General features: G+C 40.2%; 1 protein-coding gene across 15 annotated transcripts in view; it reads right to left on the reverse strand.

Moving 5' to 3' along the window:
- The window catches only part of LOC122561485 (protein piccolo), a 650,955-nt gene that overhangs the window by 341,683 nt on the left and 291,462 nt on the right, over positions 1-17,810 (reverse strand). For 14 of the 15 annotated variants that reach the window (XR_015761043.1, XM_087999304.1, XM_087999306.1 and 11 more), the window contains exons 5-6: positions 6,826-11,881; positions 4,391-6,453 (exon numbers count right to left, since the gene is read on the reverse strand). Coding sequence is in view for 14 of the 15 variants with exons in the window: in XM_087999304.1 (XP_087855430.1) it covers positions 4,391-6,453; positions 6,826-11,881 (7,119 nt within the window). In the remaining variant the exon portion in view is untranslated. The remainder of the gene's footprint in view (positions 1-4,390; positions 6,454-6,825; positions 11,882-17,810) is intronic. The other variant, XM_087999305.1, reaches the window with a different exon arrangement.

Below are 17,810 nucleotides of genomic sequence, written 5' to 3' on the forward strand. Positions count from 1 at the left end.
TACCACTTCCTCTGGCAGCTCATTCCAAACATGCACTACCTTCTGTGTGAAAAAGTTGCCCCTTTGGTCCCTTGTAAATCTTTCCCCTCTCACCCTAAATGTATGCCCTCTAGTTCTGGACTCCTCCATCCCAGGGACAAGACCTTGTCTATTTACCCTATCCATGCCTGTCATGATTTTATAAACTGCTGAAAATGTGTTGCTGGAAAAGCACAGCAGGTCAGGCAGCATCCAAGGAGCAGGAGAATCGACGTTTCAGGCATGAGCCCTTCTTCAGGAATTCTCTTCAGGAGCCCGAAACGTTGATTCTCCTGCTCCTTGGATGCTGCCTGACCGGCTGCGCTTTTCCAGCAACAAATTTTCAGCTCTGATCTCCAGCATCTGCAATCCTCACTTTCTCCTAGATGATTTTATAAATCTCTATAAGGTCACCCCTCAGCCTCCAATGCTCCAGGGAAAATAACCCAGTCTATTCAGCTGTTCTCTTTTGCTCAAACCCTCCAACCCTGGTAACATCCGTGTAAATGTTTTTTGAACCCTTTCAAGTTTCACAACATCCTTCCTTTATCAGGGAGACAAGGACTGCACATCTGGATCACAGTTTTATTCATATCCAGTCAGAATTAAATTGCAAACTGAAAATTTCACAATCTCCTAATCCAGAGCTGTCACCAAATATATTATAAGAAACATATATTCAAAGACTGATGTCAGAGAATATGGGCTCTGTATGGGTTTATCAACAATCTAATAAATGTTGCCATTTGCATCTTTGCAGCAATTATTGTAAATATTGCACATAACAAATCATGTCCAGAAATTGATCACATTTATTAACATTGCTTGTTTGTCTCCTAATACTTCACTAAGCAAAAAGATCATTTATTATTTAAATACAAAATGATTTGGATGCCTCTGTAATTGCAAAACAATTTGCCTGCTCTCCACATTGTTATTGATTTAAGTGTTGCTCACTGGTCAATTATTAACCTCCAGTTCAGATACTATTTAGTTTGCAGAATGAACAGTACACAGAATTGTTTTTGTTCTGATTTGCATAACAAATGCATTTTCCAGACAAAATGAGACCTCGGGTTGTTGTGCTCTGCATTGCTGAACAAAGGACAAGAACATATAATAATCAATCTTGTCTTTTTCCCCATGAAATCCTGCAGTATAATGGAGCATACTGTCTAAAATAACAACGTTAAAAATCATACAACACCAGGTTATAGTCCAACAGGTTTAATTGGAAGCACTATCTTTCGGAGTGACGCTTCTTCATCAGGTGGTTGGGTTAGGGTTAGACAACCACCTGATGAAGGAGCAGCGCTCCGAAAGCTAGTGCTTCCAATTAAACCTATTGGACTATAACCTGGTGTTGTGTGACTTTTAACTTTTTACACCCCAGTCCAACACCGGCATCTCCAAATCATAAAATAACAACAGCTACTTTGTAAAAGACTCACCTGACATGATTATGTTCCATCATCTGCAGAACAGTGATCCTAACTGGTCTTATTCTAACAGTGTACTACAGATGCTGTCATTTGAATGAATCACTCTCGTTAATTGGCTGTCATAATAAATAATTGAAATTGTCTGAACTTTAACAATCTGAACTCAGTTTGAAACCTTATTGCTGATCTTCCATCCACTAAAGAGAAATGAAATACTTTAAGACACTTCTAACTGTTTAAAGTGTAAGTAAATTTACAATTATTGACATTAAATTTGTGCTGTAACTTTATGGTTTACTTTAGACATGGATCTTTATTATTTGAGTAGACAAATAAGACCACAATGTGGATAACAATTTACATATAGGCACCTTACCACTGAAGGCAAAACAATGTAACACATGATAAAGTTTTTTTTTATTTCAATCTTCTGTTCCCCTCCCTTTCCCTTGTTTCAGGCTCTGTGCCTCTGCACTGTCCTCCAATGGAGAAGACATGCTGCAGTGTCTCTTTTCAATTGGCTGACTACGAGCAGGAAATCAGCACATGCTACATAATGGACACAAACTCCTATTGCATTATTTGATGAGTCAGCACAACTGAGTTACACCAACCACAAAGCACCCACCTCAAATATGTTTTTATCTCATCTCTTCTCCAAAGTGAATTGTAGAAAAAAGTTAAAAATAAGACCTTGCACATCTAACTAATTCACGGTTTAAGGCACAAATGGAAGAGAATGCTTTTGGCTGTAATAAATGTTTAAACAAATACTTGCAGGATTTCAGGAAGATTACTCTAAAAGCCCTCTTCATAATTCATCAATTAGAGCTTACAGGTTTCATGAAATGATTCATCTGATCAACTCCAGATCTTTTAAAATAAATAGGATTTTGTTTGAGATGAAAGATGTACTCTGTTGACTTTGATTATATCAACCATTATGTGTATTCAATGATTGATTCATTGCTCTATTTTTGCAAGCACACATTTTGTGTTATCATTAATTAAAATGCATATAAAATATGCCATTCTTCATTCTGAACAAATATGACAAAATTCAAGACCAAGCAGAATTATATCTATCTTGAAAGGAAATGAGACAAAACATGTTTCCTTTACTAATTGTCAGATGGCAAAGTAATGCTTCCCTTGAGGCATATAAATGAGTTACTGGAAATAGATTCCATTTTGCAATTGGATTATGCAGACAGATGCAAGAAATTACTTTTCCATTAGAATATGCACACTCCATGAACATGAATTGTATCACTTAGTAATTCATGATTAATAAAAAATCAAATCAGAGCATCATGTTGAAAAATGCTAAAATTCTGTTGTACAGCAATCTCTTTCAAGATTTTTTTAAAAATCAGAATATCTTACATATGTTAAATATCATCAGCAACTACTTAGGGTAGTTTGAGTTTTTCTGCATTGTGCTGAATTGTCAGATACCGCTATGACAACTCCACTCACTTTTTCTAATTATTTTCTCTTTTTAATTAGCCACAGGATGTGGACATCATGGGCTGGGCCCAGCACTTATTGCTCGTCTCTAGTTGCCCCTTGAGAAGGTGATGGTGAGCTGCCTTCTTGAACCACTGTAGTCCAGCTGCTGTAGATTGACCCACAATGCCCTTGAGGAGGAAATTCTAGGATTTTGACTCAGTGAAACTGAAAGAATTAAGATATATTTCCAAGTCAGGATGGTAGTGGCTTGGAAGGGAACTTGCAGGTGATGATGTTCCCGTATATCTGCTGCTCTTGTCTTTCTAGATTGAAGTAGCTAAGTGCTTGGAAGGTGCTGTTTAAGGATTTTTGGTGAATATCTGCAGTGCACATTTAGATAATACACACTGCTGCACCTGAGTGTTGGTAGCGGAGGGAGTGGATGCTTGTGGATTTAGTGCCAATCCAACAGGTTGCTTTGTCCTGGATGATGTCAAGCTTCTTGAGTGCTTTTGGAGCTGCACCTATCCATGAAAGTGGGGAGTATTCCATCACACTCCTGATGGGTGCTTTGTAGATGGTGGGATAGGATTTGGGAAGTCAGGAGGCCAGTTGCTTGCAGCAAAATTTCTACTCTCTGATCTGCTTTTGTAGCCACTACATTTATTTGGTGTGTGCAGCTCAATTTCTGGTTAATGGTAGCCCTCAGGATAATGACAAGTGCTCCAGATACACTCACTGCTAGTACAGCATCATGGCTACAGCGGTTTCAATAACTGTGGCAATGGTGGCAATACTCTGGTCAATGGTACCCTCAGGATAATGACAGTGAGACAGGCTGTCAGTGTTCCAGATAAACTCATTGCTGCTACAGTGGTTTCAATAACTGTGGCAATGGTGGCAATATTCAAGCTACAAGATTGCAACGGCACTTGAACCCTTATGTTTGGTGCTTCAGATTTATTGCAAACACTACTACCTCCTGATTGACCCATTCATCAGATACTTTTCAAAGACAATAATTTTTGGCAAAGATTAGTAACAGTTCCTCCATCTAACCTTCAACATTGCCAATGCTTACCGAAAAGTTAAAAAGTATTTTGAACCGATTGAACAGCTGCAAAGTTTGGCCTTTCATACCAGCATTTACACTTAAATGGCTGCACCCCTTGAAATTTCATCTATGATTAAATTTTCAATTCCCTTGTTGAAACCTGCATAAAGTCAAAGTTGTACTACAAACTGAGTAATTAAGGAAAAAAACTGACAAAAATTCCATTCGGTTTCTATACATATTTATATATGTATACATATATGCAATAGGCAGTTAGCCATACTAACTGGAATTGTTAGTTGTGTTATGAGATGCCAATGTTACAGGCGCACAGAGCACTACGTGGATTCACCGCAGATTTTGCATACAAAGCAATGTTTGATGCTACAGACAATCAGAAACAATTAGGTGGGAGAATGCTTACCAAGTAGCTGTCATTATACTGGAAGTGTAACCTAGAGTTTTCTTCTGCTGTGGGACTCAGTGGTTTTGGATCAGACATGGATCGCTGAATCACTTTGATAGTTCGAGGACTTAGAGGCTGATGTTTTGGTGGTTCAAGAGCCATTAGTTTCTGTGAGTTTTTGTCAACTGAAGGGGATTTCTCATAGGGCACAAATGCTGTCTCTTTGCTTGGGGTCATTGGTGAGATTGGTGAGTACAAAACTTTTGGAGATTTCGGTGGGGATGGAACAACTTGGAAGGCAGAATCCGCTCGAAGGTGATTTGAATACCCAATCTCTAATGGTGTTGGACGCTTTTTATCAGTTTTTTGTGGAGATACAACTGTAATGACCTTATGAGTCAGGTACTGGGGGCTTTGTCCATCTGAATCTGTTTCAGTCTGACAACCTAAACTTTCACCTTTGTATGTTTTCTCTGGAGCTGAAATGTGCTTTACAATTTCTATTTTCGATTCAACTTGAGCCCTTATGGAAGGTGTTCTTATGATTCCCTCAGGTTCAGTTTGAACAGAAATCTCAGCTACAGTCTGCATAGCAATATTAGAGAGTTTTGCAAAATGTGGCCGTTTTGCTTTCTCCATCTCTGCTCCACCATCAGCATATTTCCCAATACGAGACTTTCGTCTTCTGGAGGGAATGTCCCAGTCCTCCTGATTATCTTCATCATCAGTCTGAACACTGCTATCCACACTCTTCTTAGTTCTCCTTCTTCTACTAGTGTAGCATCTTTCTGTCCCTTCCTCATCATCAGTTTGGACTCCACTGTCAACTATCTTTTTGTATGATCTTAGATCCTGCATTTTTCCATCAATATCATCACTATATTGTCCTCCCAATCTGGGCATGGAGCTCCTCTTTCTCAGTACTCTTCCCTCTCTAGCATCAATGTCTTTCAAAGACATTTCTGACACTGAGCTTAGCATGCAAGGTTGTGGCAAATGCTGAGGGATGCCTTCTGACTGAGCTGTATACCATGGCTGTGGTTCCTGGCCCATCATGGCTGGAGCTGTTGTATTAATATCCTGAGCATGCCAGAACTGACCATTTTCAGCTGTTGTGTACTGGGATTCTATGATTGCTTGATCTGTTGTTGTCTGAGGTGCGCTTGAACCAGAAGGATCATATGTGTACTGATATATTTGTCGAATCTTTTGTTCCTCAAGTTGCTGCTGTAGTTGTTGTTGTAGTTGCTGTATTTGTTCAAGCTGCATCTGTTGCTGGGCTATTGTCTCTTGCTGTATAATAAACTGAGCTTGCCGCTCTTCCTCTTGCTGATACAGGAGTTGTTGCTTCATTGTTTGCAATTCCTGAAGTTCTCGCTGAACAATAAGCTTTTCTTGTTCTCGAAATATCTGGATCTCATGTCGTTCCCGTTCCAGCTCCTCAGCTAAACGTATCTGCTTCATCTTCTCAAACTCCAACATTTCTCTTTCTATTAACAAATGTTTATTTTCCTCAGATACAGGTGAAGTCATTGGTGAGAGCTTGGACACTGCTACAGGTTCAATACTGTGTTTCTGTGTGTAATCGGTTTCAGTCTGTATAAAATTGACTTCAGATGATGTGTCGTGGTATGTTGCTGAAATTGTTGTCAGGTTAGACATAAGCCCAGATGTATCCAAACCTTGAGAAGCCCCAAGACCCATCTCTCTTCCTGTATCAGCTGTTGTCAAGTAACTGGAAGACCTGGACACTGGCTGAACGTGCTGCAATGCTGATAGTGAAGGCATTGTATCACTACTATGGAGACTAAGAGAAGTGCTGAATATTGAACCTGGCTGAGTAGTAATTGCAAAGGTGGATGGAATTGGAGTTGCTACAGAAGAATATACAACACCACCAGAAGAACGTAAAACACTTTGCATGCCGTAGTGGCTTCCAATAGTTGGTGTTACTCTTGCTTGAGAATACTGTGACATGCCAGAGTCTGTAATCACTTGACGGGTCTCTGGGTAACTCAATGTTCCCTTGTTGAGGTGATCTTGAGGCTGAGTACAAACTGCAGAATAGTCCATTAATTCACCTGTAATTATAGTGTAATAAACAGAGCTCATTCCTAGATAATCAAATTGATTTGTTGGGATAATCATTGGCATTCCATCCAGATGCTTAAAGCAAAGTTTGCATGCAAGTCTTCACCATCATCAATAGTGCCATTACACATGAAGCAAAAAATAATGCTGAAAAGAAACATGCAGTACATGCAAGCAGCTGTGTGCAAAGATAACAATCAACAAGTAAATTGCATTCCATTTTCACATGCTTAAGTTTTGTATCAAAGTAAAAATGATAAGATTCAGAAATGATGCAACAAAAAGAGATTAGCTTAGTATGAGTTGAGGGTACCCATGCTGTCTGAATTTTAAGGAAAGATCTGTTGCTGTTTGATACTGACCTGTTGTCAGTTTTCCTGCAGTAAGATCCACTGCTGCATCAGTGCTACTACTGCAATAGTCAAAACTATGCTTGCTTTTGTATAGAAACAGACCAGCTTCAGCCAAGTTGGTGTCAGACATGGAAGGTTTCATGCTCCCAAATCCTCTGTAACCATGGGTTGCACCATGGCCATATGAATAATGATCATCTCTGTACCCATAACGATCTTCAGGGAGGGTGGAAGCAGGTTGCTGTGTCAATGATGAACAGCTGCGACCAAATGGAAATTTGTAAACCATATCACAGCAAACATTGCGTCTTCCTGCAGTAAGATCCACAGGCTTATCTTCCTCTTCTACAATTGTAGTAACAATTCCAGTTGTTAATTCATCCACTGACACCATCATTCGATGGGGTTTTGTGGTACTTAAATCAACTGCTTCAACTTCGGTTGATTCCACATCTGTCCATCCATTTGTTGTGCTACCAGGAGCTTTCGTCACTGGTTTATTGCTAGACCAGCCAGAAATGGAAGCAGCAGTACTGTAGGTCAGGTTGATTGGAACTTCTATTGTGTCTGTGGCTGGGGACTGACAACGAGCAGCATTGTATGTTGCTTGATCAACCTTGGTCGTTAGCGGAATTGGTATAGAAACGGAATGGCCAAGGTCCACGGGCCCTTCCAAAGTGTCAGTGGTTGCAGTGAAAGTGGCGCTACCTGTACAGGTAACTACAGTCATACTTCCTGTAGATATTGCCAGTGTTGAAACTGAAATTTGTTCACCTGATTCAGTTTTACTTAGATTCACAATGGCAGGCTGAATCGTACTAATATGACGTAAGCCACTAGAATCAATGACTAAAGCATGTCTTCCTCCATCTACAGAGAAAGTAGACAAATCCATCCCATTGTCGGTCATATCTACGTCTAAATTTGACAAAGTACGAAGGTCAATTACATCAGTAGTGAACTGTGCCATGTGCTCTAGTGTTCTCCCATTTTCTGGAAATTGTGGAAGCTCAAAATATTTTCTTTCAGGAGGTATGGTAATAGCGACACTAACTGTGCCCCTACCTGGTATTTTATCAGACAGCATTGAAGCTGGTGGCTGTGGGACTTCTGTTGTCATTTCATGTTCCACTGTTGATACAACACCCTGTGCCAAACTCTGGTAAAAATAAACTGTTTCTGTTTTTCCCTTTTCAATTATTTTCTGAGTTTCCAAAGATTTGGTAAAGTGAGCCAAGGACATGGCCGGTGGTAGACCTTTTGAAGAGGACACTGATGATTGGATGGACGATGCTTGGCAGGTGATAGGTTCTGTAGGAGTACCGGGTTCAGATGGCAGAGTGATTACTACATATGTAGCTTGTGAATGCATTGTTAACTTTGGAGAAGATTTATTTGAATGTGGTGAGATAGGAGATGTAGGGGAGATCAACTTGAAATCTCCTGGCGAAGTCAGGTTCAAAGACAAAGTTGTATTTGAGTTTAAAGGTTTGTGTTGTGATTCACTTGGTCTATGTACAGAAATAGGAAGATGAGGAAGTGATGGCTTTGGTGGAATTGCGGGCCGTATTCCATCTGTTGGTCTTGTGGTAAAAACTAATGCTGATGGAATTGAGGCTGGCTTTGGAGGGACAGGAGGTGGCATTGGATGAAATATTTTCCCAGTTGCTGTTACACTTCTCTGATCTAAAGTATTTACTTTACAGATTGATACATCAGTTGTGGATCTTTTCTTTGGGATGGTAACTGACTTTGAAAAAGCTGGAGGAGGTAAAGGAGGAGGAGGGGGTGGTGGTGGTGGTAGAGGGAATGGTGAATGAGTGGGAAAATGTGCTGATGATCTAATGAAGGGTGAGCACCTTTCAGAAGGAAGAGAAGGATCCTTGGTTGTAATTTGTGCTTGTGAAGGAGTGATGGTCACAGAATGGGTAAGTGTTGTTGAGACAGAGAACCCTGATGCTGGACTTGATGTGGTTGCAATTTTCACTTTTCCTGGTAATGAAACAGGCAATGTAACTACTGATGTTGGGTCTGTCATCCCTGAGAATCCACAAACAGCAACCTGCACTGAGGCTGCAGTCACTGACACTGAAGTGATAGTTTTATCTGAAATACTATCCAGAGAAGATTGCTTATTTAAAAGCTGGCTAGTTTCCAGCACCGCTGAAGTCACTGCTGTGGAAGTGAGAACATCCGAACTGTCTAGATTAGGAGGCACTGAGATCAGTACGTGGCCAGATCCAGCTGATAACCCAGAAGAACTGGTGGTTGAAGTGGGATGCACTTGGGACATTCCTCCTGTTGTGGAGGTTAATGGAGTCACTGTAGTCTTAACAGTAGATCTGGGTGTTGGTGCTGAAGTGTAATTGTCTTCACTTGTGGTTATACTAAGGACAACAAAATCTGTTGTCCTTGATCCACCGACCGACCCAGTGGAACAAACTGGAGAACTGATAGTTGTGGTGACAGTAGAGGCAACAGGAAAAGCCTTGGATGTTACAGTTGATGTTGATGCCGTATTGCTGGCTGTCGTCCCTGGTTTGCTCTGTTCTACTATTTGAGCAGTTTCATATGATATCCCCCTGTTATCTATATAGTATTGTTCTCCATATTCTACATCAACGTCATCTTCTATGGAAAAGTGCTGAGTAATTTTGACATCAGGAATGGCATGCGTCATGCCATTTATTGATGAAATTTGAACTGGCTTTGTTCCAGAAAGTGGCATTGAGGTTAACGGTTTGTCTTGCACCACATTTGAAGCAGCTGTACTTGTTAGTGAAGAGTCGCTAGTTGCCTCTGACTCAGCAGACATGGAGTCAGGTGAACTTGGCTGAGTTGGACTGGTGCCAGGAGTCAGCAATGCACTTTGTCGTTTCATAAGCTCCTCATAAGCAGCATCAGCATCTAATAACTGCTTCTCAATCTTTGTGGAAACTTCACTGGTATCTAATGGAAATGCAACAAATGTTTCTTTTGCAAAAGGAACAGAGGAAGGCAAATCCTGTGGATGGAGGTTTATACCTAGAGGTTGCCTGTAATGAAGACATTGTGCATCATCGACATTAGTGTTTTTCTGCATTATTTCTTCATAAATTTCATCTGGACTTCTTAATTTCTTTTCAGATCCTTGTACCAAACCAGTGCTGGTCTCCAGTCCGGTGTTAAGAAAACGGTTATCCATTGTTTCATTGTACTTATCTTCAACTAGAGACTCATAGATATAATCTTCGATTAACATTCCCCCATATAAAGGTTCCTTGTCAAATACATCATCAGGTTCTTTTTGATTCTTAAGTAATTTTGCTTTCTGCATCATCTCTTCATATGCTTCTTCTGCACTTTTCAAAGACCTCTGATTAATAGCACCAACTTCGTGCATAGTGCTACCTGCATTCTCATCTGTAGGAGAATATAGTGACACTGATGTTGGCAATTTATAAACTTTCTGTACCTCTATAATTTTTTCTGGATGTATCTCAAAACCTTCTGGCTCAGATTCAATGCTGGGGGAATATTCAGAACATGAAGAGCGATGTAACTCCTCCATTTCTGCTGCTTGTCGCAACTCTTCTGTTGGTGAAGCATCTTCAATTGGTGACAGATTACTAGGAGGGGTTTTCGGACGTTCACGTCTTCTCTGAGCTCTTAGCTCATCTTTATCTTTTTTTGATTTCTTTGTTGAACTCTTTCTTTGTTGCTGTTCTAACTCTCGTTGCTTCTCTTGTTCTCGCAGAAGTTCTTCTTCCTCCCGCAACTCTTCTTCTTCAGAAGAGTCTTCAATAGTAGGCAACAGAGGACCAGGTGATCTGTGTCTTGCCTTTCTTTGCTGTTTACTCTCTCCAAGCATCTTCTTGTGACTTGGACTACTGTCACTGTCTTCATCCAATGATGATACTGATGTAGGTGAAGTACCAGGTGTAAAACTGGATGTGGCATGCAGACTAGATGAGCCTTCACCTCTTGATCTATCTTCTGGTGAGTCAGTTAAGCTTTCCATCTCTAGCTCTGGTTCTTCTTCATAGTATAATCCATCATTTTTGATTTCAGAACCATCTTCTACATATTTATTTGTAATAGTACTGTTCAAATCTATTGTTTTAAAACGTCTAAGACCTCCACCAGCTGAGAGAGACAAATCTTCATTGTCTTGACTTTTAGTCTCTCTGTATTTAGCCTCAGGACTCTCATCATATACTTCTTCATCATCGTCATCATCATCTACATCATGCCATGAATGGCGCCTCCCTGGATCATCATCATGACTGGCACTACTTCGCTTTGAAAGACGTTTGTGCTTAACAGTTGGCCCTTTACTCTCCAGACGTCCTTTTCCACTTATCTCTTTCAACTGAGTCCTGATATATTCATCTTCTTCAGAACCTGATGCATCTTCTTCTGCACTCATCTCAATAATTTGTTTTCGAATAAAGTCTTCTTCATCACCAGATCCTTGGCTATCACTGCTTGATGATCCAATACTAACTTTCCTCTGCCTATGAGGACAAGGTGAGTGCTCACTTTCACTACTGTCTTCAAGAGAATCATATCGTTGCCTTCTTATTGCTTCATCACCCTGAGACCCGTAACTTTCGTTGTAGTCTTGACGAGCTATTTTATCTTCATGATCATGATCTTCCAAAGCTTCCTCGTCTTCTTCCTGAATATCTTCAAGATCTTCTTCATCTGAGCTATAAGACTCTGGTGTAATTGATAAGGTTCTTGGTCTGTGTCGCTCTCTTTCATGATCAGAATAAGGTCCATAAGGATCTTTATGTTGGCCTGACTTCTCATGATGTACTGTATTTGCCTGAGCTTCTAAGATTGAAAGAACAGTACTTTCCAGCTTGGCAAGATCTGATGGACTTGAAGGGCTACTTTCCTGAGAAATGGAATCTTTCCGAGCCGGTTCTTTGAGCAAATCTTTATCTTCACTTTGAAGGAGGGTTGGAATTTCACCGAGTGAACTGGATATGCCATCCGAGGAATAGCCTGTGTCACTCAGACCCTGGGGACTTCTCTGCTGCTGAATTGCTGATGAATCTGACTTTTCTTCCTCTTTTTCCTGTTTGGGAGGATAAATTATTGAGTAAAATATGAGGGTAATATTAACCACATTAATTTACAACTTCAACAATTACATAAAACTTCATAAAGTCAATAAGACACCATGCTATAAGGACAGCAGACCAACCATAACAAAGACATAAAGTGCTGGACAAACTCAGCAGGTTCGGTTGCATCTGTGGAGAAAGAAACAGAGTTAATAGTTTGAGTCCAGTGATTCTTCTTTGGAACTGATAGTAGCAAAGGAAAAGATAGTATTTATGTTGATGACGGGTGTAGAGGGGAGAAAGATAGTATTTATGTTGATGACGGGTGTAGAGGGGAGAAAGATAGTATTTATGTTGATGACGGGTGTAGAGGGGAGAAAGGAGTGAATGGATTGGCACAAACAAAACCAAGAAAGAGGAGAAAAAGCTCCATCTCCACTAAGTCACTCATTCCTTTTCCCTCCACTCCTGTAATCAGCGTAAATATCCCCTTTCCCTAACTACAATCAGTTCTAAAGAAGGGTCACTGGACTCAAAACACTAACTCTGCATTCTCTCCACAGATGCTGTCAAACCTGCTGAGTTTTTTCAGCAAGTTCTGTTTTTGTTTTAGATCTTCAGCAACCACGGTTCATTGTTTGAATTTCGAAACAACTTTGCAGAAAATTTAAATTTGCAGCAAAAATTTTATATCAAAATATCCAACAATTGGTATTTCATCTTTTTCACTTTAATATGGTTTCCTCTTTGGAAACAACATTTGACCACCAATTACTATCAAATTGAACATGTCCAAAAAGGCTATTTAATTTCCAACATAAATCATCCCTATTTATAAATTGAACAGTGGCAAGAATGTGTAATCATTTTTAACGAAAATGATTGGTGATATGGCATAGAGGAACCTAAACCAGTGACTCTTAATAAATATTTCACTAAATAATATCCAATTAACTTCCTGAAAGATTGGATAGTTTCACGTTAGACCATTAAATATGTCTATCTATAATGATCCTGTGTTTCTGACACTTCAGGCAAATACTTGTAACTTCTTTGATTTTTGACTCTGCTGGAGTTAGGAAATGTCTTTCAAACAATCCATATCTTCCACTGGAGTACTTACCATTAAAAGATACAATGACATTATTTTATTTTCAAAAAAAGGTAAGTACATTGTTTAAATAAAGTTTACTAATTAACATGCAACAGTGAAATATTGTAAATATCTGGACTTGAAAGGTTTTTCAAAATTACAATCTGCTTCTGGTTCAATGATATTAAAGAGCTTAAAAGATATTTGGATAAGAACATGAATAGGAAAGATTTGGAGGGATATGGGCCAAGAGTGGGTAGATGGGGCTAGTTTAGCTTGGGATTATGTTCGGCATGGACTGGTTTGCCCAAAGGTCTGTTTCTGTGGCCTAAGACTCCAAAATATATGTTATAGTCCAACAAGTGTATTTAACATTTGGAGGGCTGCTCCTTTGTCATCATAAATAAGAATGTAAATTGAGGCTCTCCAAATATTGGATCTCTCTTTATAATCTCCAAAAGGAAAGGCATAGTATTATGAATTGGAATGATGAATAATTTAGAATTAGCAAGTTTTGAGAAGATCTGTAGCTCAAGTTGTGGTTCTGGATGTAGGTTTTCTCACTGAGCTGGAAGGTTCATTTTCAGAAGTTTGGTCACCATGCTAGGCAACATCTTCAGTGAGCCTCCGGATGAAGCATTGCTGATGATTCCTGCTTTCTATTTATATGTTTGGGTTTCTTTGGGTTGGTGATGTCATTTCCTGTGGTGATGCCATTTCCTATGGTGATGACATTTCCTGTTCTTTTTCTTGTTGATCAACAAACACATTGACTTGGACCCGACTTATCACCCCTTGAGAAAAAGAACAGGAAATGACATCGCCATAGGAAATGACATCACGAAGCCAAAGAAACCCAAACATTTAAATAGAAAGCAGGAATCATCAACAATGCTTCGTCCGGAGGCTCACTGAAGATGTTACCTGGTATGGTGACGAAACGTCAGTAAATGAACCTTTCAGCTCAGCGAGCAACCTACATCTGTAACTTAGAATTGCATCTCCCCCAAAAGTAAGCATAAAAAGGTGCTTACATGCAGTTTTCTTTGCATTTTTGGGCCACCTCATTTGAACATTACAGTCTGCATTAAAATGATGAAGTTAAAGCAGCAATCGTCTGAGATCATAATTCAATGGAAATGTGAGAATGAAAGGAAACTGTAAAAGGGCATCAGTAGCATCATGGTTATATTCAGAGAAGCATTAATCCATTCCCAGTTCATAGAATTTGCAAAGTGCTCACATGGGTGGCCTGCCGTTAATAGTTCAATCAATACATATCCAATAGACTCAATAACCTTCTTTATCTACATAATACTTATTAAGAAATATCACATGTCTATCATATAGGGCCTTAGGAGCAACAGGAGAAACTGTGGTTATCGTGAAGCAATGGGAAAATAAATGTCATATTTATACAAAACTGAAGATGTTGTTGGCTGCAGAATTCTTGTCAAAATGATTCTGTTACCTCATAATTTAACAATTAACTTCATCAATCACACTCACAATAAGGACAATATATTGCGTCAGTGCTTGCCAAGGGAAAAATACAAAAGCATAACACAATCCAGAAGATTTCATTTCATTTCAACCATTTGATTGTAAGTCTGCCCAGATATGGAGGAATTGTCTTATGAGGGAGAGATTGCATGAATTAGATAATTGAATTTAGAAGAATGAGAGGCAACATTATTGAAACTTTGCAGATTGTTAGGGGACAGGGTACATGTGGAGAGATTGTTTCCCCTGTGGGACAGGCTGGCAACAGAGGGCATCATTTCAAAATAATGGTTTGGACATTTACGATAGAGATGAGGAGGAATTTCTTCTTTCAGAGAGTTGTGAATCTGTGGGATTTGTTACCACAGAATTCTGTAGAAGTTTGGTTATTTAGTATATTCAAGGCTGAGATAGACAAATTTTCAATTGGGAAGGGATTCAGGGGTGATTGGTAAAATGCAGGAATGTGGAGTTGAGGATGAACAGATTATCCATGATCTCATTGAATGGCAGAGCAGACTCAATTGGCTGAATGGCCTACATCTGCTCTTGTACCTTATGGTCTTAGATCTAGGGGAAAAGTTTCTTCCTAATTTCTGTCTCCATGTCCCTTATAATTTTATACATTTCAATCATGTCCCCTCTCAATCCCTGTGCTCCAAGATAACAACCTAAATCCATCCAATCTTTCTTAATAACTAAAACCTTCAGCCTAGGCAACATCCCGGTAAATCTCCCCAATACTCTCTTCACTGCAGTCACTTTCCTTCGAGAACGTAGATTCCAGAATTCCACACAATATTCTAGCCGTGGCCTAACTAATGGTTAATACAGTTCCAGCATAACCTCCTTGCTCTTAAACTCTGCGTCTCAGCTAACAAAGGTAAGCAACCCATATGCCTTGTTAACCATTTTATCTAAATGCCTGCTACTTTAAACGATCAGTGAACATGCACACCAAAGTCCTCTTATTCTCAGGGTCTGACCTTTCATCATTTATTCCCTTGCCTTATTTGTCTTTCACCTCACACTTATCCAGATTAAATTCTATTTGCCACTGACTAGCCCATCTGAGGAGCCCATTGACATCCTTCTGTAATGTAACACTATCCTCCTCATGATTTACCATGCCACTAAGTTTCATATCATCTGCAAATTTACTTGTGGTATGAGATTCTTGCTCCCTGTATGGATGAGGAAAAGGGCTGTGGACAGGATGAGCCAGCTGACCAAGGCACCATGGTGCAGAAGGCCATTCAAGAGGGGGGAGCAAAAAGACAAGTAGTTGTTATAGGGGATTCTATAACTAGGGAGACAGATCCTTTGCAAGCCGGATTGGGAATCTCTCATGGTGTGTGCCTGCCCCGAGCCAGGGTGCAGGACATCTCCGACTGGTTTGAAAGGATATTGGAGTGGGAGGGGGAGGATCCAGTTGTTGTGGTCCATGTTGGCACGAACAACATAGGCAAGGCTAGGAAGGAGGACCTGTTTGGGGATTATCAAGCACGAGGTAGGAAATTGAAGAATAGGTCCTCATGGGTCATAATCTCTGGATTACTGTCCAAGCCATGTGCTAATTGGCATAGGGATAAGAAAGTTAGGGAAGTAAACACGTGGCTAAGAAATTGGAGTGGGAAGGAAGGATTCCATTTCATGGGACATTGGTATCAGTTTTGGAGGAGAAAGTGAGGTCTGCAGATGCTGGAGATCAGAGCTGGAAATGTGTTGCTGGAAAAGCGCAGCAGGTCAGGCAGCATCCAGGGAACAGGAGAATCGACGTTTCGGGCATAAGCCCTTCTTCAGGAATCAGTTTTGGAACCAGGGTGATCTGTACCGTTGGGATGGTCTCCACCTGAACCGATCTGGAACCAGTGTTTTGGCGAAAAGGATAAATAGTGTGGTCACTAGGACTTTAAATTTGTGAGTCGGGGGAGAAGAGAAAGGGAAAGCAACAGGGAGTATGGAGTCATGTAGAAGGATAAGCAGCAGGTTAGCATGTGTGCAGGGTTTTTGTTCAAGGCAGACTAGGAATGAAGCAAAAAGGAATGATAATTTAGGACATATTACTAGAGATGTTGGAATCATGAGGATAAGAAAATTAGCATTAAGATGCTTTATCTAAATGTTCATAGTATTTGTAACAAAGCAGATGAATTGACGGCACAATCATTGTGAATAATCATGATGCGGTAGGCATCACAGAGACATGGTTGCAGGGGTTTCAGGACTGGCAGTTAAACATTCAAGCATTTACAACTTATCAAAAGAACAGGGAGATGGGCAGAGGGGGTGGAGTTGCCCTGTTAGTTAAGAATGAGATTAAATCTATGGCACTGAATGACATAGGGTCAGATGATTGGAGTCTGTGTGGGAGGAGTTGAGGAACCACAAAGGCAAAAAAACCATAATGGGAGTTATGTACAGACCTCCCAGCAGTGGTCAGGACCAGCAATGCAAGATGTACCAGGAAATAGATAGGGAATATCAGAAAGGCAAATCACAGTGATCATGGGGGACTTCAATATGCAGGTGGACTGGGTGAATAATGTTACCGGTGGATCCAAAGAAAGGGAATTCATGGAATGCTTACAGGACGGCTTTTTGGAACAACTTGTGATGGAGCCCACAAGGGAGCAGGGTATTCTGGACTTAGTTATATGTAATTAGCCCGACTTTTGAGGTATACAAGATAATGAGAGGAATGGATAGAGTCAATAGCCAGAGACTTTTCCCTAGGGCAGGGTTGACTGGTACGAGGGGTCATAGTTTTAAGATATTAGGTGAAAGGTATAGAGGGGACATCAGAGGAAGGTTCTTTATGCAGAGAGATGTGAATGCATGGAATGTGTTGCCAGCGATGGTGGTGGAAGCAGAGTCATTAGGGACACTTAAGCGACTGCTGGACATGCACATGGATAGCAGTGAATTGTGGGGTGCATAAGTTAAGTTATTTTATTTTACATTAGGACCAACCCTCAGCACAACATCGTGGGCCAAAGGGCCTGTTCTGTGCTGTACTTTTCTTTGTTCTATGTTCTATAAAAGATCTTAGAGTGAGGGAACACTTAGGAGGCAGCGATCATAATATGGTAGAGTTCAGTCTGCAGTTTGAAAGAGTGAAGGCAAAATCAGATGTAATGGTGTTACAGTTAAAAGGTAATTACAGGGACATGAGAGGAATTGACGAAAATCGATTGGAAGGAGAGCCTAGTGGGGAAGACAGTAGGTAACAATGGCAGGAGTTTCTGGGTGTAATTAAGGACACAGTACAGAGCTTCACCCCAAAGCAAAGAAAGATCATGCAGGAAGGGACTATACAGCCATGGCTGACAAAGGAAGTCAGG

Source organism: Chiloscyllium plagiosum, unplaced genomic scaffold (assembly GCF_037043375.1).
Source record: "Chiloscyllium plagiosum isolate Xiang-an unplaced genomic scaffold, Cpla_swu_hap1 HiC_scaffold_23, whole genome shotgun sequence".
NCBI lineage: Eukaryota > Metazoa > Chordata > Chondrichthyes > Orectolobiformes > Hemiscylliidae > Chiloscyllium > Chiloscyllium plagiosum.